Source organism: Tubulanus polymorphus, chromosome 7, assembly GCF_964204645.1.
Source record: "Tubulanus polymorphus chromosome 7, tnTubPoly1.2, whole genome shotgun sequence".
In the NCBI taxonomy this organism is placed as follows: Eukaryota; Metazoa; Nemertea; class Palaeonemertea; order Tubulaniformes; family Tubulanidae; genus Tubulanus; species Tubulanus polymorphus.
The window spans coordinates 137511-163453 of NC_134031.1; the positions used below are offsets into that span (position 1 = coordinate 137511).

At 42.2% G+C, this 25943-nt stretch overlaps 3 protein-coding genes across 8 annotated transcripts; 1 reads left to right on the forward strand and 2 right to left on the reverse strand.

The window, feature by feature from the left end:
• Nucleotides 1-266: 266 nt before the first annotated feature.
• LOC141908483 (cdc42 homolog) lies at nt 267-4607 on the reverse strand. Of its 2 annotated transcripts, none has more exons than XM_074798564.1 (5): nt 4530-4607; nt 3749-3884; nt 3334-3516; nt 2412-2609; nt 267-2005 (listed from the first exon to the last, which is right to left on the reverse strand). In XM_074798564.1, the coding sequence occupies exons 2-5, from the start codon at nt 3851-3853 to the stop codon at nt 1916-1918; spliced, it is 576 nt and encodes a 191-aa protein (XP_074654665.1). In that variant the 5' UTR covers nt 3854-3884; nt 4530-4607; the 3' UTR covers nt 267-1915. The 2 variants fall into 2 exon arrangements, with proteins under 2 accessions (XP_074654665.1, XP_074654666.1); XM_074798565.1 differs by having other exon boundaries at nt 4430-4558.
• A 379-nt stretch (nt 4608-4986) lies between these two features.
• LOC141908476 (cationic amino acid transporter 4-like) lies at nt 4987-10497 on the reverse strand. Of its 5 annotated transcripts, XM_074798554.1 has the most exons (5): nt 9705-9765; nt 8867-8884; nt 6851-8551; nt 5765-5873; nt 4987-5630 (listed from the first exon to the last, which is right to left on the reverse strand). In XM_074798554.1, exons 3-5 carry the CDS (start codon nt 8507-8509, stop codon nt 5464-5466), a joined length of 1935 nt encoding a protein of 644 aa, XP_074654655.1. In that variant the 5' UTR covers nt 8510-8551; nt 8867-8884; nt 9705-9765; the 3' UTR covers nt 4987-5463. The 5 variants fall into 5 exon arrangements, with proteins under 5 accessions (XP_074654655.1, XP_074654652.1, XP_074654654.1 ...); XM_074798551.1 differs by lacking the exons at nt 8867-8884; nt 9705-9765 and adding an exon at nt 10402-10497; XM_074798553.1 differs by lacking the exon at nt 8867-8884 and having other exon boundaries at nt 9705-9815.
• Nucleotides 10498-18245: 7748 nt separating this feature from the next.
• LOC141908484 (high affinity cationic amino acid transporter 1-like) lies at nt 18246-25275 on the forward strand. Its single transcript, XM_074798566.1, has 8 exons — nt 18246-18923; nt 19155-19385; nt 20506-20714; nt 21742-22094; nt 22766-22890; nt 23202-23691; nt 23974-24101; nt 24648-25275. The coding sequence occupies exons 1-8, from the start codon at nt 18518-18520 to the stop codon at nt 24869-24871; spliced, it is 2166 nt and encodes a 721-aa protein (XP_074654667.1). The 5' UTR covers nt 18246-18517; the 3' UTR covers nt 24872-25275.
• The last annotated feature ends 668 nt before the right edge of the window (nt 25276-25943 follow it).

The following is a 25943-nucleotide window of genomic DNA, read 5'->3' on the forward strand; positions in this document are numbered from 1 at the left end:
CGGTTCAACATCAATACCACTCCGAATCAGTCTCAATAGAACGGGGTTAGTCTGTATACAGGCGGGGGCCAGTGGGCCCCTGTACATCCTCTATTCAGCATTAGGACCACTCCCATAGTCAGCATCAGGATACTGTGATGCTGGTTTGAAAGCAGCTATGTGATGCTGGGAATCCATTCATGATGATTGTTTTGAGATGAATACAACCAGAAACAAACAACAACTAATGAAATAATTCCATATTTAGTCATATTTTTTTTTTCAATTTTATTTTAATATTTTTTTTCAGATTTTATGACACGTCATTTTTAATTCATGTTCCTTTAAAATGCGAATAAAGGATAATAATAATAATAATAATAATAATCTATATTACACAGATTGATGAAAATCATGCAGAGTTTTTCTGGTTATCATTTTTAAGTTTAAATAAATAAACAAACTTCATACAAAATGTTGTCGAGCCTCAGAGAAAGAATGAACCCTCTCTCCACCCCTCAGGCTGGTGAATAAACTCTTCCACACCCCTTCGGGCTGGAGAATGTGGGGTTTATCCTAGAGATAATAGTTTACTAATTACTATTTTAATTAAGTCTAAACTAATTAGTTATATACCTCCCAACATGAGAGCAATTCGTTTGTTTTTTTTATACAAATATAAAGTTAATGTTTTTATTGAAGTTTGTGATGACATTAATTCACAAAATAAAATAAAACTGAATTCGATATTTCATCTGGATTATCTTCATGACTCGGCGACAAAACAAAGTTTTTATTCTAAACCGACAAAATCAGGATCCGAAATATTTCTGTAAGAGAACTATTTGTGATTTGGCACGAGACTATGAATGAGATACCTCCCCTCCGCGAGGGAAACCCCCAAAACTCGGGAGGGAGTCCCCCCACACCGGGAAGGGGGGTCGATCTCATCATCAAATTCACTTTATTCAAATGATTGTCACTAAAGAACCAGACGTTTTCAAAACATGACACGAAAAATAATTACAACACAAACTTTCTTATGAAACGACAGAAATTCATATAATTTACACTGAATACAGAAACAATATCTTTCCTTCGATTGATAAGATATGACTGCTGCTTGCCCCCCTCCTCCCCTCCCTCCCTCCCTCCCCCCTTAACTTATCACTAGAAATGAGGCAAGCTATTTTGACTGCATAGCTCAAAATAATCAAACAGCATAGAGAGCATTGACTTCAGCTCCCTCTATGAGCAGTTTCATTAAACAATTACCGAAGGAAAAGGATCTACGAAAATTTCGAATTTTTCAGACAAATCCAGCCTGATTCTGACTGAGCCAGGGATTCCCTTTCAGTGCGAGGGATTCCCTCAATTTATACAACCGTTTTAATAAAGTCTCAACCGATTTCACACTTCTCTCATTTTTCATGTGACCTTTGATCGAACATAGCTTTCATTACAAGAAACTATTGCAAAGTGTTTATGCGTTTTTCATCTTTCTTTTTAAATCAGCACCAGAAAAAAGAAATAGAAATTTATACTTAGCTTTCAAACATTAAAATGTACCAGCATCATTTAATCAGATTATTAGGTCATCCAGTAGCTGCTGCTGCTGGTGTTGAGTCAGAAGCTGCTGCTGGTGTTGAGAGTCAGTAGCTGCTGCTGCTGCTGGTATCGAAGGTCAGTAGAGGAGCACATAGTTTAATTTAAACGCTATATCTCAGCAGAGACACGTCACACACCCGTGTCAAACAATGTCAGTTAATTCTCTACGTTCAGGAATAAAATATTCATCATTTGTTGAATTGTATATTTATAGACTTGTTGTATAAAGTTGTGATCTGTTCGTCTCTGTCTCTCTCTCATGTATTCCTCGTTCCTCGCGAGTGGCACGACGTTTCTCACTCACGAGTGTCTGTAGTAGTTGTAATTATTATAATACTTGACAGCGTTTTTTCTTGGTCGGCTCGGGAGGTTCGAGAGCTGCTAGAATCGCTTCATCAAATACATTCTTTAGTCCTTTCTGTAAAACAGTAAATCATTCAATTAATTGATCAAGCTGATCACAGATTGATACAGGTACTAGGTATAGACCACAGCTGCAGTACCTACAATGGCTAGAGGCTTAAACCATCAGCTATCGGACTCTCATCAATCTTGATTCCTGGTGTTAAATCTGGTCTCCCTTCAGGAAAATTAACACTTATCCCTTCTAACTATCCACCTTTGGCTTTCTGACTGGAGTTGAGCGGACTGCTGCGCTCAGCAGGATGAGTGGGGTTGAAGGGACCCCTGTGCTCAGCGGAATGAGTGGAATTGAGGGGACCCCTGTGCTCAGCAGGATGAGTGGGGTTGAAGGGACCCCTGTGCTCAGCGGAATGAGTGGAATTGAGGGGACTCCTGTGCTCAGCGGAATGAGTGATAGTTACCTGTGTAAGAGCTGAACATTCGACATATTTAACAGCTTTAAGTTCTCGTGCCAGTTTTTCACCTTGTTCTAGTGTAATTGGTTTCTGTTTATTTTTAGCGAGCCGTTCTATAACAGCCGCGTCATCTCTTAAATCAACCTGAGTTCCAACTAGTAGAAACGGCGTTTTCTGACAGTGATGTGTGATTTCTGGAACCCACTACAACATAAACAAATCAATCATTTAACTCTACAATCGCGGAGTCGAAGCTCTGATTATGACGAGCCCCTCGCTGAACTAAGTCAAATGTCAGTCCCATTCATGTGATCACAACACTAAGTCCCTGGTTGCTGGCCTGATAGATGATTCCTGAGCTGCTCCTTGGATGTTGGTTCACTCCAGGGAGAGATGACTGATGTTATACTGGGGGTAATGAAACCGATTTAATGGAAAGTTGAACATTGTATCACAGTGACATTAAATTACTAATGAGCACACTACTGTAGATCCAAGAGGTAAGTGTACAATCTACTGTAGATCAGAGATGAGCCTGCAGTCTACTGTAGATCAGAGATGAGCCTGCAGTCTACTGTAGATCAGAGATGAGCCTGCAGTCTACTGTAGATCAGAGATGAGCCTGCAGTCTACTGTAGATCAGAGGCAAACCCACAATCTACTGTAGATCAGAGATGAGCCCGCAGTCTACTGTAGATCAGAGGCAAACCCACAATCTACTGTAGATCAGAGGTAAGCCCACAGTCGGCTGTAGATCAGAGGTAAGCCTGCAGTCTACTGTAGATCAGAGGCAAACCCACAATCTACTGTAGATCAGAGGTAAGTGTGCAGTCTACTGTAGATCAGAGGTAAACCCACAATCTACTGTAGATCAGAGGCAGATCCCGGGGGGTAAGCACGTTAATACAACATAGTTTTAAATTGTTACCTTTTCTTTGACGTTTTCGAATGATGAAGGTGAAACAACTGAGAAACAAACAAGGAAGACATCGGTCTGTGGATAACTTAACGGTCGTAATCTATCGTAATCCTCCTGACCTGCTGTATCGAATAATCCTAGTGTATACGGCTCACCTCCTATCATTACTGTTACAGCATAGTTATCAAATACCTGTAATATATATATATATATATATACATCACAGTCACAACAGAGATAGGGGCTAGTTGGGTTAAACGAGCCCCCGGGCCTGATACAAGCTTGTTTAAACAAGCTCCATTGGGCCGATACGGTCTGGTTCGATGAGCCCCTGGGCCTGATACGGTCTGGTTTAATGAGCCCCCGGGCCTGATACGGGCTGGTTTAAATGAGCCCCTGGGCCGAAGTTCCGAGATATACTTACCGTTGGAACATATTCAGAAGGGAATTTATTTGTTGTATATGAGATGAGTAGACATGTTTTACCAACAGCTCCATCACCAACTACAACACACTTTATTGTCTGCATCTTTATATCTGATACTGAGTGATCGATCAATCTGAAAACAGAAAACTGAACTGGTACTTTCACTATCACTCCTCAAATCAGGGTTCCCTCCCTCCATACACCACACCCACAGGAGGGTATCAAACTATGCCCAGTCATCGCCCAGCACAGAATTTCACGAAAAGGATTGAATCATAAATAGATTTAAAGATTAGTTTTTGAAGACGTTATATTCATTTGAATATCTAACTTGCTGCTGATATCATGGACCTGACTGACTGAGTTGAGTGGAGATTTTTGACAGCTCACTTGACAGTTTGACAGCTCTCTGGCAGGTGAGGATGCTGTTTAGTTTTTAGCTCTAATTCACCGAATTCTGTTCACATTAATTCAATAAACAGACGAATAGATGAGTCTTTGTTTAGAGCTGATGGAAGATTATTCAAACAATTCGTGAAATCAGTGAAACTCGCCGAAAATCAATAGAAATTCACGCAGAAACATCCGCCATTTTGGATTTTTTAGACGAAATCGAGAGAATTTAAAGCGATTTTCTCGAAAATCAGATCGAATAAAAACAGATATAGTTGAACAAACCTCGAATATAAAACAGTCTGATTGTAACGAACTGATCGGTTTAACTGAGCGAACTGTTAAAACGGTTGAAATCGATGATAGAATCAATGGGTTTATTTACCTGGGCGTAGACACTGCAGTATTACCGGGGTTTACACTACTGTTTCAACGCGGTCCCTACCGCCGGAAGTTAACCACTTTTCTATTTATAGTAACACTATTTTTAGTAACTGGATTTGGGCGGGTTCGAACCTATTAGAAATAGCAGATTACATGACGTGATGAAACAATAAATTTGAAGTTGTTTCAATGTAAAGTTAAATGACTTTAGTTACAATTTGAGTTGTAACAACAACGTACGTCAGGTTGTGCATCAATGTGGGTTCGAATCCTCGATTTCTTCAAAAGAAAAGTTTCAGCAACGCGCGCCGGCGCACACCGCGGGTATAAGACAAGGTAATAAGCCAATCAGTACGGTACATATTGTTCTTTTATTTACAGATAACATTTCAAGCCAACATCACATTTCAAAAGGAAAATAACATTTCTTAAGATTACAAATATTATTTGCTTGCTCTTTCGATGAAAAAGGAATTGATAGTCATCATTTTTATTAAAAAAACTAAAACCACGTGAACGAGTTTTACCCGCTTTCATTATTCTTCGATTAGAAAAATTATTGCGATCACTTTTGAATTTTTCAAAACGTCAAAAACATAATTTTGCTATTTTTAATTCAGGTTAATTCAACCTTCGCGCTTCAAACAAAAAATAAAATTCCGGGATTTTCACAGAATATAATAAAATGTACAACCGATTAATGGTGCCATTTATAGCACATACCACTGCGGTCGATCCCATACGATAAACATGATTATATAAAATATATAGATAACAATAATTAAATGATTTTTTGAGTAATGCTTCAATCACCACAAAACATTTATATCAAATATTATGACTTTATGATTGTTATAACAAGAATTAAACTTAATTAAATTACAAGAGGAATTTGTTCCTTTAAAACCTCGTTGTTTTTCTACTGAAATAAAAAATCAATCAGTTTTCACCGGATCTCCCGTCATTTCTAGCGGTTCAACGTCATTATTCGTAGGCGTCGTCTGATCAGAATTTGTGTTGTACGTCACTGATTGTTGCGTCGATAGCGGTTTCGTACGCTCCTTGCTGTGCCAAACGCCATACGAGAAATAAATCAGAAAACCTGAAAAACAATATAAAAAACCTTCACGTAATCACTATGGCAACCGTACGTTAACGTAACAACGGTGTAATTGTTGCGGTGACGGAAACGGAAAGTGTACGTAGCAACGGTTCAACATTGTTGTATACGGTTACCTAGCAACATCCAGATTGAGAATCGTATCCAAGCGAGATAGGAGAGTTTCATCAGGAATATGATATTGAGGAAGACACTTATCGCTGGTAGTAGGGGAACTAACGGCATCTAAAATCAGAATAATCAGATTATAATTTATTCAGGGAAAATAACGGCATCTAAAATCAGATAATCAGATTATAATTTATTCATGGGAACTAACGGCATCTAAAATCAGAATAATCAGATTATAATTCATTCAATTTATGAAGCAATGAAACACGGTTAATAATGTACAGTTTTAAAACCTCCAATCCTGATTTGTAAATCAGATTAATTCTGAAAATGTGACAGTTTTAGAATTAATGTAATACAATAATCCACACAGTTAATTAGTCCAGGGTTTAATATCGACTAGGATCACCTTGTGCGTATATGGTTACAGTACAGAGATGCGCGCGCACCATCTACTTCCGTCTGCGATACAGAAAAAAAGAAAAATCTCGAAAAGGAAAAAAAACGATTTTCTGAAATATTATTGCATTGATATATCTCGAATTCAACTTAACTCATTGATGTGATTGGGTTTTATTTGGTTCAATACTAACAAATTCATGACCCTCATTTAATTTATTCCGAAAAAAAATATCTAGTGTTGACATTTCTAAATCCAGTTGATCGCGTATTGTAAGTACTTCATTATGTGACCACCTGTTACAGAGTAGGTGAATAAAAAACCATTCATTTGTCTCTGTATCAGAGAACGAGAGAGCGTTTATTCAGCGAGCTTTATGTAAATTCCACAATAAAATATAGAAACCACTAATCGAGATATACAGAGACTGTATCACCAATAACACCATATATAGCCAGCTACCACAGAACTGTGCAAAATAGGCAGCACGATGTACTTGGTACAGCAGATTGGAACTAGACACACCTTCACCCTTAAACTCAGAACTCAAATATAAATCACTCTCAATTGCAGTTTTTTTTAACGCGAAATAGAAAGAAAACCGTTTTTGAAAAATATAAACTTAAAAATAAAACACATAAAGACCGCACCTGCGGAAAGCGAGGATGTAAAAAAACCCTTAAACTCTTACCTGAAACGTGAGGAATTCCGTGTTCTGTTCGTGCATTGTAATCACTGTGAATGCAACAATGACTCCTAAACTGGCCAAAATAGTTAGTATTATTGCCCACCAGGCGGCGTGGTATAAACCATCACAGAATAATATGAGAGATGCGAGTAATATCATAAACACGCACATAACGAGAGTAGCAGTGGCTACACCGGTACCACGAGGCAGACGACTCACTATAGGGACCGTCTCAAATCTCTCCTTCAGCAAACCGTAACGTTTCTTCTTTATCACCGGAAGTCCGTCGTCAGTTTGACCGGAAGTTAGCTGAACGGTATCGTCATCGTCGGATGACGCAACAATCGATGCCACCGGTTCGAGTTTAAACTGACATTGTTCTAACGTTTGATAACGTAAGATTATAACGCAAATCGACACGAAAGTGACGGCGATTAAAGTACCTAAAGATACAAACTCTGTCAGGTGTTCAACATCTAAAATAACATTTAATACACACGATATCAATGTAAAAACTGCAATTGAGATGATTGGAGTTTGAGTTTTAGGATGAACGTAGGCTAAACACCTAAATATTAAACCATCGGAAGCCATAGCGTACGAGCATCTCGGTACTGAAAACATATTCCCCAAGGTCGTACCAGTTATCGCTATTATGGCGCCAACTGATACAGTTATTTTAGCCCAAATGATATGTTTGGACTGAAACGCGGCGCTGAAAGCCGCGTTGGGATCTATTTTATAATAAGGAATCATTAAAGTCAGAGCTAACGACATCATTATATATATAATAGTAACTACAGTAACAGCGACCCCGTTAGCAATAGGAATCGACTTGGCTGGATTTTTAGTTTCCTCTCCAGCGATAGAAATAGAATCAAACCCGATATAAGCGAAAAAACACATCGCCGCACCGGCTAAAACACCCCCGAATCCGTGAGGTAGGAATCCTCCTGATCCGGCGGCTTTAACCCCCTCCGGAGCCGCGGAACTCCAGGTCGATACATCAGCATGAGTGAATCCTACTATTACTACTATTATTGTAACTATTATATTCACAAATGCGATCAAACTGTTTAAATTCATCGACGCTTCGACCCCGAAAGCCACGCAGATCGCTAGACCTATTATCAACAAGGGTCCAACAAAATCCGGGTATTCGGCTAAACCGTGTTCGGTGTTCATAGTGCCGATATATCTAATAGTGCCGTTGCGTATGGCTCCATTAGCCAGAGAGTCAATAGTGGCGCTCCAAGCTCGGGCAGTTCCGGCCGCTCCGATACAATGTTCCAACAACAAGTTCCATCCGATTATAAACGCCAACACCTCGCCGACTGTTACATACGCGTAGGTATAGGCAGAGCCAGCTTTGGGCACTCGAGCCCCAAACTCCGCGTAACTGAGAGCTGATAGAAAGGCTACGATACCGGCGAGGATGTAGGATAAGAAGGTGGCTGGACCGGCGTGGTCTTTAGCTACAGCTCCTGTCAGCACGTATACACCAGCTCCTGCCATCTGTCCAATCCCGAAAAACGTTAAATGTATCGTCGATAGACATCGTTTTAAAGGAGTTTCCATCAGGTCTTTATCGAGCGTTTTAGTTCTCATCAGGGCTGTCCAGGCACGTACCGCCCCCTGGTGACATTTACCGTCCGACGACATTATACCACTGCTGCTGCTGCTGGTCGCGGCGCCGGTTCTACCCTGAAAACAGGCACAAAATAAAAACGATCAGCGCCGGTCCAAATCAGCAATATACATATCGACGATAGAATATTCGAGACATTTTATGAAACAATTTCAGGGGTGGACTTTGAGAATCGATTCTAAATGGTCAGGACATGATCAATCTTTCTCTGAGGACCGAGGCCATCAAACCTCCCTTAAGTCTCCGTATAGCCCCCGATAACAACCAGGACTGAAATGTTGGGCCCCTATTCTTAAAATCTGAATCCGCCCCTGAAATGAATATACATTTACCAAGAAGACAGATTGAAATACATTGCGTGTAAAACTTACCAGAATATGAATATATATCTACAATAGAATGAATACAGTTACAGTATGAAACTGTTTCAAGAGTTATTGTCAGGAGAGTGTGTGATAGTGAGAGGTGCCGTGCTAATGTATAGCTAGCTGTATGAGATAGCTGCTGCCTATAGTCGCGTCAACACCCGCCGTGTTGGTGCAGATGTGAATTGACGCGCAGGCGCACTAAGACAACGACAATCATCATAATCATAGTCTATTAACTATAATTCATTGATAACTGGGACAGCCAATATGACCCCCGCGAAGAATTTAGGACGAAAACAAGTGATGCGTTTATAAGCTTTACTGCTCGATAAACACTTTATAGCGGCTCGCGTTAGGACTTATGGTCTCACGTTCAGACCGGCCAGTCACGGCGTACGTGGGTCAGTACTGTTGTCGGGTCTCGGCCGCGTGAGCCCCGTGCCCTCCTGTCAACCTTAGCTTGAAGTCCAGTGCCGCGCTATATACACATACAGCGGAACCTCGTTCATAAGAATCTCGTGGGCAAAAATTGAAACGATCTAGCTGGGACCGGGACATGCTGGTTATCCGTAATAAACGGGTTTTGTCTTATACGACTCGTCGTATTAACGAGGTTCAACTGTAATTCACAAATACCGTCTATATTCACCACACACGAATGAAGACTCTGTCGCAATTAATTCAATAGTATTAGTTATAGTGAATCCCGCGCCCTCTGGTGGCTTTCTAAATTCTAGGGGTTCAACATGTTATTTATTCGATTCAAACTGATAAGATGAAACAAACAACACGTGACTGATTAATATATAACCTACGTACCTAAAATGAAACAATATTTTACCAAACTTTCTGCCTAAAACCACAACATGTCAATCCTCTCTCTGCGGTGCAGTGTGAGTCACAGCTCGTGGTGAGTGAAGTGTGCGCCGGGTCCGCGCTGCGCACTGGTTAGCGCGTCATGGTCGAACACGTGGTCAAACAACAATTAATGGACGGGCCCTTTACTGATAAAACAACAGGCCAGTATAAACACACTATGTTCGATGAACTTCCAATGACCCTAGATTAAATGGTCCCGGCGCACAAATTAAGTATAGAATTTAAGGTTTGCTTTGTTAGAAATACACGTGTTTACGATGTCAGGCAGGGGGGGATTAGGGGGAGGGGTGGTACCCGGGCAACTTTAAGCGGCTGTCGTTGAAAATGCGTCACAAACCACAAAAACAAGGTTTTCAAACTGATAGAGAATATTTAGTACGTCACAGTATATTGAATGTGAGTAACATATGGCAGGATGTTTGCGTGACACCTCGGACCCCATCAGATCTGATGACGTCAGCATTTCGGCTTCCATATCGATCGCGTATCGACAAAAATCGATCATTTTGTCAATCATTTTTTTGTTTAACTGAAATCTAACACCTGTCACCATCATACCATTCAATATACCTCTAACTTTATCTGTAGTTATTGTTATAAGAACCCGGGTCCTCCTGTGTGTCTTGTGTCAGAGGCCGGGCACCGGAGAATTTCCCTACCTTCATCCTCAGCTGCCGGTGCCTGCTCGGCAGGAATATTTCTTCCTCAGATCCACTAGACATCGTCTGCTTTGTTTATAATTGTATGTTATAAATGGACGGATACAAATACAGTTGTAGTGTGTAGAAAATATTTATAGTAACATCTGGTGATTCTCGACGAGTCAACGACAGCGGGGAACTAATGACACCGAAATACGATAGATGGCGCATTCGTCGTTACCACCAAGTCCACATATTCAATCCGAGTAAATCGCCTTACCTAACTATGATAACCCCCTCGTCCACAAAAAAAAAAACGCCGAGGACATAGAATATTTTCAAATAAGAAAAATATTCCAACCGTCATGAATTTGATCTAACGAAAAGTTCACTGATCCCGCCGTTACCCAAGGGCGGATCCAAGGACGAGCGAACTAATAGTCTCCCTGCTCTAAATTTCTTGAGGTGGCTCTCATAAAATCTTCCGTTCGGGAAAAAAAGAATCTTTTTTCCATTTTAAAGAAACGTAAATTATTGCCTCATGCTAGCTAGTGTTGGAGAACACCAACATGTCAAAAGTTTTCCTCTTCGGTGCTCGCCACGTCAGGGTGCCCTTCGCAATTACTTGTGCCCTTCGGTACCAGCTGGGTCTCGGCCCTGCTTCCTAAAATGATGGCTCCGCCCTGGTGGTTCCCCGCTGGGCCCAGATTAATCATACATACTTTCGGTTTCGGGCAGGTCAATCTTTTATTTCAGAAAGGACACGTGATTAGTGAGATGAACAATATTTTAGCGAGTTCCGATTATAATACAAAAACTGTTTGGCATCGTTTCAAAAACGTACGGATATGTAAGGGGATACGGGAGGAGGCGGGACGAGCGCGTGGCTCGTGTATATATCAGGGTCGAATCCCACAAAAACGAACTCCTTCCGAATATCAAGGTTTTATTTTGACGCCGGTGATTATTCAGATTACTCGTATCAATTATTTGAAATATAATAGAAATTCCTATGTTTTTCAATTAAGGCGTAGTTATGTATTTGGCTGTTTGCCAGCGCGCCAGTGTATACGTCACACCCGCCAAATATACTCCATTCATTACCATTTGCACTCGGTGCGCACGCATCCAGTCTGGAATGTATGCGAGCCAGTCTATTTTTATGTGTAGGGGTGTTCTCTTTGACGTTGTATCAAAAACGTTTTTCACGTGATACAAACAAACACATTTTGATAAATATCAGTATCGAGATTTATTAAAAGATATCTTATTAGTCGAAACCCTTGAAAACATTTGGCTTAATCTATCCACTCAGATATAGAGCATCGAGTCTCAGAGTGTGGCTCCCCCTGTAGTGAAATTGTAACAACCCGTCTCCGACTTCGATTCATAAAATTATCTGGACGTGTTCATCGAGTGAGTACTCCATATCAAAACATTGGATTATTTACCTCAATTTCACCTGAATTTACGCGTCTAAACTTTGGATACAACTGTATATATTCAGTATTAACGGTTTGTATCCGGTATTGTATGAATTGATACAGAAATCACGAGGAATACGGACTAATATTTCACGACGGTAGTTGTGACGACGATTGTAGTTTTAGTTCTCAGTGTGTGCCGCGCGTCGTGTTGACCTGTATTTGACTTGTTTGTATAAAGATGTACCCGAACGCTACACGCGGGTATATGCCGTTCGCTCCTACTTACGACCAACGTAAAGCGCAGTACCAGAGAACAAGACATAAAAGCGCCGAAAGTAAGAAACTATCGAATAAAACCGATCCTAGAAAGACAAATTCGTTACCAGCTCTTGGTAACGACGTAGTTCGCAAACCGCGTTTCATGAGCGTTCCCGATTTAGAGAAGAGTCGACATACAGTATCTGTCGATTCGAAAGAGAACCTTTTGGCTTCGTTCTTAAACCTGTTCAAAAAGTCTAAACGTGATAAAAATTCGCGGAATCGAACTGACAGCGAGAAAGAGAACAACGTGATCGTTCATCGTCGATTGGAGTCGATCATGGAGGAGGAAGAACCCCATCACTCCAGTCAGTCTCCTAAACGACCTAAAACTGATATAGTTGGCTCGGAGCCAAATTCTCCAGTGTGTTCTAACGGTAATCTAACTCCTAGTGTTTATTCATCTACTGCTAGTATATGATGATAGTTTCTCATTAGTTCAATATATATATATCATATAATATATGTGCTATAATTGTGTGCTGTCTTCTTCGAGAGTTACAATCATGACATACCCCTCCCTCATCGAGGTCGTGTGGAGACTCGTGCGGACCCCTCCTTCATCGAGGTCGTGCGGAGACTCGTGCGGACCCCTCCTTCATCGAGGTCGTGCGGAGACTCGTGCGGACCCCTCCTTCATCGAGGTCGTGCGGAGACTCGTGCGGACCTCTTCCTCATCGAGGTCGTGTGGAGACTCGTGAAGACCTCTCGCAGTGGCGAGGTCCTGTGGAGACTCGTGAGGACCTGCTGCACGTCTGACCAGAAGATTTATGGTTATCGTTCATGGACTGCGTGTTGGATCAGATGGACTGCGTATCGGACTGGAGGGAGTCGTCCTCTCACAACTCATAAAATTGTCTCGTTTAGTGATTTCGCTGCGTTACCGTGGTATTTATTATTGCATGTTGCCGTGACGATTGATCGTTGAATTAATAAAAACATCAAAAACAAGAGAGAAACCAAAATGTGATAAAAATAGTTTGAATTCCAGCCTTCAGTGCGTACAGTCAATAGAGGGCGCTGTGACTTCAGTGCAGTATCAGACTGCTGCTCGTACAGTCAATAGAGGGCGCTGTGACTTCAGTGCGGCATCAGACTGCTGCTCGTACAGTCAATAGAGGGCGCTGTGATTTCAGTGCGGCATCAGACTGCTGCTCGTACAGTCAATAGAGGGCGCTGTGATGTGTGGTGTATTTATATACAGCTTTTGAAAATGGCTTAAATTTTAATGTCATTTCAGTGAAAATCAATGTTTTTGAATGAAAATGCGTAAAACGGGTTTAAAATAGGCTGTGTTTAGTTGTGAGTCTGGATTCATATACTGTCACTCAGTTAACTATCAATACTGTGAGCCCCAGGATCCAGTTCCACAGTTGTGAGTTAGAGTTAACTGTGAGCCCCAGGATCCAGTTACACAGTTGTGAGTTAGAGTTAACTGTGAGCCCCAGGATCCAGTTCCACAGTTGTGAGTTAGAGTTAACTGTGAGCCCCAGGATCCAGTTCCACAGTTGTGAGTTAGAGTTAACTGTGAACTCAGGATCCAGTTACACAGTTGTGAGTTTAACTCAACTGTGGACTCAGGATCCAGTTCCACAGTTGTGAGTTTAACTCAACTGTGGACTCAGGATCCAGTTACACAGTTGTGAGTTTAACTCAACTGTGGACTCAGGATCCAGTTACACAGTTGTGAGTTTAACTCAACTGTGGACTCAGGATCCAGTTACACAGTTGTGAGTTTAACTCTACTGTGGACTCAGGATCCAGTTACACAGTTGTGAGTTTAACTCTACTGTGAACTCAGGATCCAGTTCCACAGTTGTGAGTTTAACTCAACTGTGGACTCAGGATCCAGTTCCACAGTTGTGAGTTTAACTCTACTGTGAACTCAGGATCCAGTTCCACAGTTGTGAGTTAGAGTTAACTGTGAGCCCCAGGATCCAGTTACACAGTTGTGATTTTAACTCTACTGTGGACTCAGGATCCAGTTCCACAGTTGTGAGTTTAACTCAACTGTGGAACTGGATCCTGAACTATACTCAGCTAAGGTTAAGAAACTGGTTGATATTGGTAGTAAACTGATTGAGAGTATGACCGTATCCACAGTGGATCAGAGACTGTATCCACAGTGGATTATCAGAGAATTCCAGATTCGCGTATGGAATACGTTTATTTTGTTTTAATGAAAATGTTATTTGTAAATATGTGATTAAATGCAAGCTATCAATGCAACATTATTAAACTATGTGAATAGTTTTACTGAAAATTTACACAAAGTCGGAGTGAAAAAATGAGTGAAGACTTTGTTTGTTTTAAATCATGCTGGCAATTTATAGAATATAGAATGAAATCATGTTTATAGAATTGAGGAAGTAAAACCTGTTCATTCACTGTATACGTGATCTGTGTATGATCTGTATCTGAGACATCGAGTTCCACTGAACCCTACACAACTGTGGAACTGTAGATACTGAGATCTATTCAAAATATCAGTTGATATTAAAGGATTAATGATTATTCTAAACTGAGCTGTAAAATGCAGCGGATTAAAATATTAACTCCTGTTTTGTTGCTATATAAAATAGCTTATAATTGATGATTATTCAAATGATAAGAACAATTTAAAACTGCCATAAACCACTGAAAATACTGTAAATACCTTTAAACCGAGTTGCGCCCGCCTGGCCCGTGGGTAGCTTCTCCGGCCTGGCCCGTGGGTAACTACTCCGGTCTGGCCTGGCCCGTGGGTAACTACTCCGGTCCGGCCTGGCCCGTGGGTAACTACTCCGGTCCGGCCTGGCCCGTGGGTAACTACTCCGGTCCGGCCTGGCCCGTGGGTAACTACTCCGGTCCGGCCTGGCCCGTGGGTAACTACTCCGGGCTGGGTGTTTAAATCTAGTCTTAGCGTTATGAAGGGTGTATGAATGAATCTATGAGACCGGGTTTAACTTCAGTAGACTTAGAATATCAGATCAGTGAGGCCGTCCTCGCTGTGAGGCTGCAGTCTGTCACAGTGAGGCCGCAGTCTGTCAAATTGAGGCCGTCCTCGCTGTGAGGCTGCAGTCTGTCACAGTGAGGCTGAAGTGAGGTCGCTGATGCTGTTTTTATGCGTAGTTATTTTTTTGAGTGATTTGTTTTTCACTGTTTTATGTTTTTCAGTCAAATCGGATTAAATTCTACCAACAGCTTAAAGTACATTCTAAATCCTCTGGTGGAATATTAATATATATCTAGATAATAATATTTATTAGATTTGAGGACAAATTCTCGTGATTAGAACGATGTACTTTTTATGGGTGAGGCCAAACCTCTCGAGGGGATGGGGTAACAGATGATTCCAATACTGAGCAGTTTAATTGGGTTAATATTGGATCCATCTGTTCCTTCCCTCAGAGGTTATCGGTCCACGAATGAAAACTAATGTCGAACTGATTCATGGACATTTAAAATATAGATCAAGTTTAGTTTTAATATTCGATTAATTGAATAGAAACCTGTTTCTCTATGTGATGGGTGACAGCCGCAGCCCCTCCCCTGGTCCTGATTCACAGTTTGTTAGTATTATTCATGCAGTATTTCACTGGGAAAAATGATTAATTTTGTTGAAATTGATTTAAATGTTCGTGTGGAAATGTTTGAAGACTGACAGATAGACTCCGTGGAGTCAGTTAAACCTTGGAGTAGTCATTTGAAATGATTACTCCAAGGTTAAACGGTCTCGACTGTTGTAAATTGTATAAATTGAGTATGAAAGATTATTTACAGTCTGAAGTTATGACGTGTTGTTTGTTTGTGAATTGTATTTATAAAATTTGTTTGTACATCAACCAATTGATATCTGTATCAAAACATCTTTTATTGACTATTGATTTGTAAATAAAGAGCAAAATCAAATATCAGATATTATTTTTCTAGTTAAATTGTCTGCCCATATAAGGAAAACCTGTCGGTTCAAATAAGGAAGAACATTTGGGAAAACTCGTCTTTATTTATAGAGGAAGATAATTAGAGTAGAACCCACTTATTCGGATCATTTCATCCGGTTTACGGAAATCCGAATTATAAGTCAGCCTGCAGCAAATATGGTCCAGATTAGACCTAAATCCGGATTAAGCCACTGCGTCAACTATTCGTACTGAAGAATGAATTTTTCGGAGCCAACAATAAAACTATCAGTACGGGATTCGAACCCACGCGACTTGTAATTCCTGCTGTGGCACGTATGCTAACCTTACGCCGAACCGCTTTACCGCCGGATCACGCTGGCGATGTGTTCATTCGCTTTAGGCACTAAGCTCGTCTTTTTTTCGCTGATAAATCAGTAACATGTAAAATACATCGATATAAGTGACAATTTAGAATGTAGTTATTGAATATTTGGCTGCGGAAAAAAGGTTACAAAAAATAATATATACCACGCTAATGCGATAGATGGCGCATGGGTGGTACTGTGATATCAGCGCTATCATCATTCAAACATTTAGATGATCCCAGGAATGAATCCAACTGAGACGTACAGAGTGAGAGTATTTTATATCACAAAGTTCAACTAAAACACTGTGATTAAATATCGAATTCATAGATAGAAAAATAAATGATTAGTAAATAATTGAAAACTGAAAACCATTGATCTCTATCAGGATTCCTGTGGTCCTTAAATTCCTTAGATACACACATTTTTTTAGGAAATCCTTGTCCTTGTCCCGGGTTCTAACAGTTTCTAATGAAGTATGAACAAGTTATTTTCAAGATGCCTGAATGGAAATCTGGTTTTTTTTCAATAATGATGCACTTCCACTGCACATTGATTTCTGAAAGACTCCCAGTAAAACACACGTGTTGCAAGTTCAATTCATGCAACTAGATTTTCAATTGTTTTCAATCTAGGAAAATCATCTATGCTCGAATTTCATTTAAAAAGATCTAAACACGTCCATAAAAACTTCAATCCTAACCCTATAAACCTTGGATGAAAATTGCGAGAAACTTTACCCCCCTTAAATGTTTTTAGTACTCCCAAATTACCCGACTAATTCAGGGTTGACTGAACCACGTGATCGTTATTTAAGTAGTGTGACTTCTTTTAAAGTAAATTTTCGGTCACTGATCGCGACTTCTGATTGGGAAACATGATCAGGAATTAAATTAATTGGATGGAATAATTAGTGAGTATAAGTGGCTGCTCGCGCGCGTCTGGAATTTATATATAGGTAAAATATCATTGAAAACATATGCGCTGAATTCATACGTCATCTATTGATATGATATATGTATCACTATCGGCAACAACTGCAGGATTAAATTTAAACTTCGTGTTTTATAATGCTCGGTTTACTCACAGTTAAATAATGGTAGGTAAATATCGCAAATCAGTTTCAACAGTTTTTCTTATCAAAGATTTAATGTTTTAGACCCCAGTTTTATTACATTTTTTTCACAAATGAATCTTTCTCATTGAAATCATTCGGATTAGGATTTCAGGTTCTAACGGGTTTCAGGTTCTAACGGGTTTCAGGTTCTAACGGGTTTCAGGTTCTAACGGGTTTCGGAAAGTCTCGGACATTTTGACAGTTAGATTTTTTTCCAGGCCCTGGAAAAGCTATGGGAATTTGGTTTCTTTTCTCTGGTTGTGGAAAGGAATGAAAAATCAGGAAACAAAATTTCCTTTTTTTTTGAAAAGTCTATACCTAAATGTCGTACTACAAAATTTATGAAAACTCTTGTATCGATGGTAACCCGCCGGGTAACCCGCCGAGTAACCCGGGTAACCCGCCGAGTAACCCGGGTAACCCGCCGAGTAACCCGGGTAACCCGCCGAGTAAACAGACTCACGCACTTCAATTATAATCGTTTTTATATTCTACTCAGATCTAGTTTTAGAGATTAATCTAATAAAATATGGAATTGAATATTTTTGAAGCGAGGTTTTTGCCCCAGAAATCTTTAAATTTATTCTCAAATATCAGCTTTGCTCAGTATGAAAAGGATTAAACGCATATTTTGTTTCACACATGACTAATAATAATACATGGAATATAGTTTTGAATAATCCAGAAATATTCGAATAGCCGTGTTGAGTATATATACCATAGCTCAGTACAGTACTGTGTCATTTATTCACCGCATGATTTTTATTATTTTAATATACGCAGGTTCTCCACGCGGGCCGTGAAGTGTGACTGCGCGTTCTGGATTTGTGTCGAAATTAATGGACTTCAAATTGTTGTTTGTAGCTAGCTATAGAAAATAATCTAGAGACGATTTCTAAAGACATGTTATTTGTGTGCGCGGAGACAAGGTTCAGTCTGGTAGTTCCGCTAGAAATCTAGTGCTGTTTAATTATAGCGCCAGATTTTTAATTCGTGGATCGTGTTGATTATTGATTCACAAAAATGGCATCTGGAGAAAGTGAGAGATTGACGACAAGCGAGTGGAATGGAACAGGCGGCGGCGGCGGCGGCGGCGGCGGCGGCGGCGGCGGCGGGTCGTGTGTGAAACTGAGGAAATCTCTCAGACAATTCGGAACTCATTTATTCCGAACTAAAATCAACGTACCGGAACCAGCACCAGGAGCTGCAGCAAACGATACGAATAACGCAGAGAAAGGAGGAGGAGAAGGAGGAGGAAAAGGAGCGAAATTACATCGTTGTTTAAATCTGTTTGATTTAGTTTTATTAGGAAGCGGAAGTTGTACTGGTAATGGTATATATGTTATAGCCGGATTTGCTGCGCGATCTTTAGCCGGACCAGCCGTTATCATCTCGTTTATGATTGGTGGATTTGTATCTTTATTATCGGGTAAGTGAGTATGAGGCTCAACATCTCAAAAGCCTGGGTCTGGAGTTTAGTCCCACGTGGGCCGCCGAGGCCACTGGAGTTTAGTCCCACGTGGGCCACCGAGGCCACTGGGGTTTAGTCCTACGTGGGCCACCGAAGTCACTGTGGGGTTTAGTCCCACGCTAATATAAGGGCCAATTACAAATATAAATGCATGTTTATATTGAATGAATGTATCTAATTATATTGAAGGATTGTGTTACGCCGAGTTTGGATCACGTGTACCGGGTACTGCTGGTGGTGCCTATGTTTATAGTTATATGACAGTAGGAGAGTTAATCGGGTTTACAACCGGGTGGAATTTAATCCTGGAGTATATGATAGGAACGGCACAAGGAGCTGTAGCATTGAGTGCATTGATCGATACTTTAACAGGATCAGTGATATCTACATATCTTACAGATCATACATTCCCTGTTATCAGTAAGTAGTCCCCTCACTCTCTCCATCCCCCCTCACCCCCTCACCCAACTGCACCACTCCATCCCTCTCACACACTCCCCACCACCTCAACCCACTGCTCCCTCTCCATCCCTCTCACCCCCTCACCCCACTCCCCACTGCACCCTCTCAACCCCTAATAAATAAATGTTTCATATTTCACTGTTGTAATACAGTAACATAATCAGATATACATTTAACCTTGAACCACGTGACATCGGATGTGGTTTTAAATTCCCGACTACAAATCAATATTTAGAAAGTATTCAAATTCATTAGTTCACAGATCGGCCGTTCAGAGTTCTATGTTCAGATCAACAAGAGTTTAACCCCCTCCCCGTCCCCAGTCAGATCACTCGGCCATTCCATCGGGGTCTGCAACCCCGTCGTCCTGATTGTAGAACTTGAACTGTGGAACTGGGTCCTGTACTGTGGAACTGGATCCTGAACTGTAGAACTGTGGAACTGGATCCAGAACTGTGGAACTGGATCCTGAACTGTAGAACTGTGGAACTGGATCCAGAACTGTGGAACTGGGTCCTGAACTGTGGAACTGGAGCCAGAACTGTGGAACTGGGTACTGTACTGTGGAACTGGATCCTGAACTGTAGAACTGTGGAACTGGATCCAGAACTGTGGAACTGGGTCCTGAACTGTGGAACTGGATCCAGAACTGTGGAACTGGATCCAGAACTGTGGAACTGGGTCCTGAACTGTGGAACTGGATCCTGAACTGTGGAACTGGGTCCTGTACTGTGGAACTGGATCCTGAACTGTAGAACTGTGGAACTGGATCCAGAACTGTGGAACTGGGTCCTGAACTGTGGAACTGGATCCAGAACTGTAGAACTGGGTCCTGAACTGTGGAACTGGATCCAGAACTGTGGAACTGGATCCACAACTGTAGAACTGGGTCCAGAACTGTGGAACTGGATCCACAACTGTAGAACTGGATCCAGAACTGTTGAACTGGACCCAGAACTGTGTTACTGGATCCAGAACTGTGGAACTGGATCCAGAACTGTAGAACTGGATCCAGAACTGTTGAACTGGACCCAGAACTGTGGAATTGATGGTTTATATTATGATTTTTTTTTGACAGGTCGACCGTACCCTGATTTTATAGCCTGTGCTATATCACTACTGATGACTTTACTATTAGCGATTGGAGTCAGATCTTCAGTTTTATTCAATAATATCCTACAGAGTATAAACATAGGAGTATGGATCTATTTACTGGTGGCTGGATCCTGGTACGCGCATCCCTCTTACTGGTCGACGCACGGGTTCGCGCCATACGGATTCTCAGGGGTAAGAATGAGAGAGAACATCTGTCGCATTCCCTGTCAACAGCCGAGTTGTATAACTCCGTAAAACCAGATTTAAATCCGGGTTTAGTCACAGGGGATTATACACCGAATAATTATCCAGTTTTATATGTTAATTTTATCTTGATGTACACATATTTATTGCCGTGTCTGATATAGTTTTAAATGTTTCCAGTTTAACGCGTCAGTCTGATTATAGATGGCGCTTCTCGTCCAAACGATTAATCGTAATTTCAAACTGATTTAGAAATAGAATTCTCGAATGAAACTCTAAACATTTCATAATCATGTATAATTTTGCATTTTACATGAATATCAAGTGTGAATAATCTTTGTAAAGTTTGGGAATTTACTGGGGGCAGCACGTCTGGTCCTGGGGGCAGCACGTCTGGTACTGGGGGCAGCACGTCTGGTCCTGGGGGCAGCACGTCTGGTACTGGGGGCAGCACGTCTGGTCCTGGGGGCAGCACGTCTGGTCCTGGGGGCAGCACGTCTGGTCCTGGGGGCAGCACGTCTGGTACTGGGGGCAGCACGTCTGGTACTGGGGGCAGCACGTCTGGTCCTGGGGGCAGCACGTCTGGTCCTGGGGGCAGCACGTCTGGTCCTGGGGGCAGCACGTCTGGTCCTGGGGGCAGCACGTCTGGTACTGGGGGCAGCACGTCTGGTACTGGGGGCAGCACGTCTGGTCCTGGGGGCAGCACGTCTGGTCCTGGGGGCAGCACGTCTGGTCCTGGGGGCAGCACGTCTGGTCCTGGGGGCAGCACGTCTGGTCCTGGGGGCAGTAAGTTGGGTCCTGGGGGCAGCACGTCTGGTCCTGGGGGCAGCATGTCTGGTCCTGTGTTAGTAGGTCTGGTCCTGGGGCAGTAGGTTGGGTAGTGGAGGCGGCATGTCTGGTCTTGCGGGCAGCATGTCTGGTCCTGGGGCAGTAGGGGTGGTCCTGAGGCAGTAGGGGTGGTCCTGGGGGCAGTAGGTTTGAACTATCTCTGGAATGTTTCCTGTTGTTGTTACAGATAATGAGCGCAGCTGCCACTTGTTTCTACGCGTTTGTCGGATTCGATATGATTTCTACAACTGGTGAAGAGACGGAGAAACACAATTTATTACCTAAAGCAGTTATATTAGTATTAACATTAGCTTTATCTATGTACGTATCGTCCAGTGTTATACTAACGATGTTAGTTCCGTATTCACAAATACATAAAGAGACCCCGATGATAGCAGCTTTCAGAGAGTCTGGAGTACCTGCTGGTCAGTATGTCGTAATGATCGGGTGTACAGCGGGGTTGATCGTTAATCTACTAGGATCTGCTTTTCCGATGCCTAGAATTGTTTATTCCATGGCTAAAGACGGCGTCATTTTCAAGTAAGTTATAATTTCTATCAATAGAAGCCACTGCCGATAATACCCGGGGGGACCTGTTAAACCTGCTGCTGGGGACCTGTTAAACCTGCTGCTGGGGACATGTTAAACCTGCTGCTGGGGACCTGTTAAACCTGCTGCTGGGGACCTGTCAAACCTGCTGCTGGGGACCTGTTAAACCTGCTGCTGGGGACCTGTTAAACCTGCTGCTGGGGACCTGTTAAACCTGCTGCGTGGGACCTGTTAAACCTGCTGCTGGGGACCTGTTAAACCTGCTGCTGGGGACCTGTTAAACCTGCTGCTGGGGACCTGTTAAACCTGCTGCTGGGGACCTGTTAAACCTGCTGCTGGGGACCTGTTAAACCTGCTGCTGGGGACCTGTTAAACCTGCTGCTGGGGACCTGTTAATCCTGCTGCTGAAAAGTTCCCTATAGTTGACAGACTGACACTATAATGTTACAATGCAATTTCAATTGTTGCTGGCATTCTGTCCACAGTCAACTTTCAGAAACTTTTCAGCAATCGCAGGCCCTGAATTGTTGGCTAGTTGTGACCCCCCATCCCCCCTGAATTGTTGGCTAGTTGTGATCCCCCATCCCCCTGAATTGTTGGCTAGTTGTGACCCCCCATCCCCCTGAATCTGTAGAATAATCTGTAAATTGTTTTGATTGTAGGTTTATGTCGATAGTAAACAGTAAAACACAAACTCCGGTTTACGGAACGGTTATTACTGGAGTTTTAGCCGCTATCATGTCGTTACTGGTTGGAATGAACGATCTCATTGAAATGATTAGTTTCGGTAAGTTTCATCTGGTGATATTAGATCGAGGTCTATTTCAGTAAGACTTCATTAAACCTGTCTTCGCGATATAGAAGACTGCAGGCGCCTGCCTCTGATCTCACAGGGATCGAGGCAGGAAGTCAATAATCCCGGACCAGGTGACGATGGGTCGTCATTACACGAAAGGAAGTCGGCAAACTCCAAATATTTTGACACCACACGGCCGGGCGCTTGATAATAAGATGCAGTACAGTAGTCTACTGTATCATGATCTAAAAATGATCTTGACTCATAGAATTATCAATCTGTTAATTTCTCTCTGATCGCAGGTACTCTGTTGGCTTACACTATGGTTTCTACATCCATTCTCATTTTACGATATACCCCCAATAAAGAAGATGAAATATACGCGTCTCAGCTCACGAACGGAGTGCCCCCTAGTGACGAGAACGGTACTAACGACCATAGCGAGCACTCGGAATCAGCGGCTTTGAATGATCACAAATCTCAACACTACGGAACAACGGAAGGGGCTCGTCGACCACTGAGGAGGAGTTCATCATTTAAAGAGATATGGGATCGAGCCCGGGGCCGCCGCGGTGGTCACACGGATCTATATATAGCTACCGATGATAGCAGACGATCTGTGATGAACGCTTTATGGTTTTTTGTAGGAATTTCTGTAGCGTTTTGTATCACGACGATTACTTTAGAAACGCAGATTTCTGAAGGGAATCTCTGGGCGATCATGTTAACCATTGTATTCGGTGTAGCTGTGATTTGTGCTGTTATTGTGATTTGGCTTCAGCCTCAAAGCAGGTAAAATATAACTGACAGAAAATTTGCCGCATAACGACACAAACGTGTTACTTTTATTAGGGTTGTTTATCAGGAGTGGCCAAATACACGATTTAATTCTCATCGCATCATTGACGTAACTTCTTTGTAACGAACCAGATATTCTTTGAAATAAATGTCTCGTATCCGAAATAATTCGGTCTATTTTTCGCTTAAATATTTGTTAATTGTAATAAATTCTTAACGAAACCTTAGTTTTATAATCTGAATACGATTTGAATAAGTATGTATTATATATTACAGAAAGAAAGTTGATTTTATGACACCGATGATGCCAGTTCTACCTTGTACTGCTTTACTGTGTAATATATACCTTATGTTAAAACTAAACCCATTTACCTGGGTTCGCAGTACTGTTTGGATGGCTATAGGTGAGTATCACAGGTCAGGGAGGCATGATTGAAAAAAAAAATCGTTGAGTGTGCTTGAGAAACCTCGGCCGTAACCCTAACCCTAGGTCGGCCAGATCCCGTAACCCTAACCCTAGGTCGGCCAGATCCCGTAACCCTAACCCTAGGTCGGCCAGATCCCGTAACCCTAACCCTAGCAAGACTCGAACCCGCTCCCTCCAGCATACCAGCCGAGCGTTCTAACCACTAGACCATAGACCTGTGGTGATTGACCGAGTTTGTAGGTTTGTCTGGTCAGTGTGGGTGACCTGGTGACCGGTCAGGTGTGGAGACTGATGACCAGTCAGTGTTTATAACTCTGAAATATATATTCTAGCAACTAATTTGGCCAGAATAAATGGTATAAACTGCTTCACAATATTTTCCACTATTAAAAACAGCAAATGCTCTGATGGGGTTCGGGGTTTAGCACATGTTCTCGTGACGTTTATCACGGGTTCGGGGTTTAGCACATGTTCTCGTGACGTTTATCACGCGTAAGAATTTCGTGTAAATCATTATTTACAGGTTTTGGTATCTATTTTTTCTATGGAGTGAATGAAGCGGGTAAAGTTCACGAGGAACGATTGAAATTCCTAGAACAATATCAAAAACTACAGAACCATAAAAACGCAACGACTGAGCAGGCACCGGCACGTGAGGAGGAGCAGGAACTGGTACGTGAGGAGGAGCAGTTAGAAATGGTTGGCATCAATAATTCCGATCGATTACAACGAACTGGTGATAACTAATCATGAGCGACTGGGTCCAGGCCGGGCCCAGCCGTCAGGTTCGGGACTCCTGGGCTGGAGTGTCTGGGTCCAGGCCGGGCCCAGCCGTCAGGTTCAGGACTCCTGGGCTGGAGTCTCTGGGTCCAGGCCGGGCCCAGCCGTCAGGTTCGGGACTCCTGGGCTGGAGTGTCTGGGTCCAGGCCGGGCCCAGCCGCCAGGTTCGGGACTCCTGGGCTGGAGTGTCTGGGTCCAGGCCGGGCCCAGCCGTCAGGTTCGGGACTCCTGGGCTGGAGTTTCTGGGTCCAGAACCGCGCCGGGCCCGGCCGTCAGGTTCAGGACTCCTGGGCTGGAGTCTCTGGGTCCAGAACCGCGCCGGCCCCTCAGCGTTCAGTGTTTAGGGTCCTGTGACTGGAGGTTTCACCAGCGCCGGGGGAAGTTATAATGTATTTCACTGTCAATAGCTTTATGAATATATATACAGTATTTTTATAGAGATAAACTGAGTCTGATTTCAATTTTCTTGTCTGTTTTTATCGGGATATTTCGTTCATTTCGCCGATCAAAACAATGAAAGGTCCCCACAGAACACATCCGGCCCCTGGAGCAAGATTAAATACATTGTTACTGTCGTCTTCTTACCGACCCTAGATAAAGGCAGACTTTGGAGAGGGGGTTGCTATAACTGGAGTGCCCCACCCGCGGTACGCTGCCGGCGTACGTGGCCCAGCTCCCGCCCGCCCAACTGCCCGATAAACTTGATGGAATCTTCAGATATTGAATACGAAACTCAAGTTTCCTGTTCGGATTGAAATGAATTGTCTTTAAAGGATTGTAATTTGTATTCAAACTGTGCGCCGCATTAATTACCGCGCATGATGCATATATTCAACATTCCATGGTTAGGTTTGCCATTTGGTACCGCGCTTTTCGTCAGCAAATTTGTATTTTAGTATGAGTGGCGTTGTAGGAGCCTGAACTACTTCCAATAATTGAATATATATTTTCCCATAATAATCTTTACTGAAATCATCCTTAATAATCTATAAAACCTTTGATAAATAAAACTAAATAATTTAAGATCATAGTTTATGCA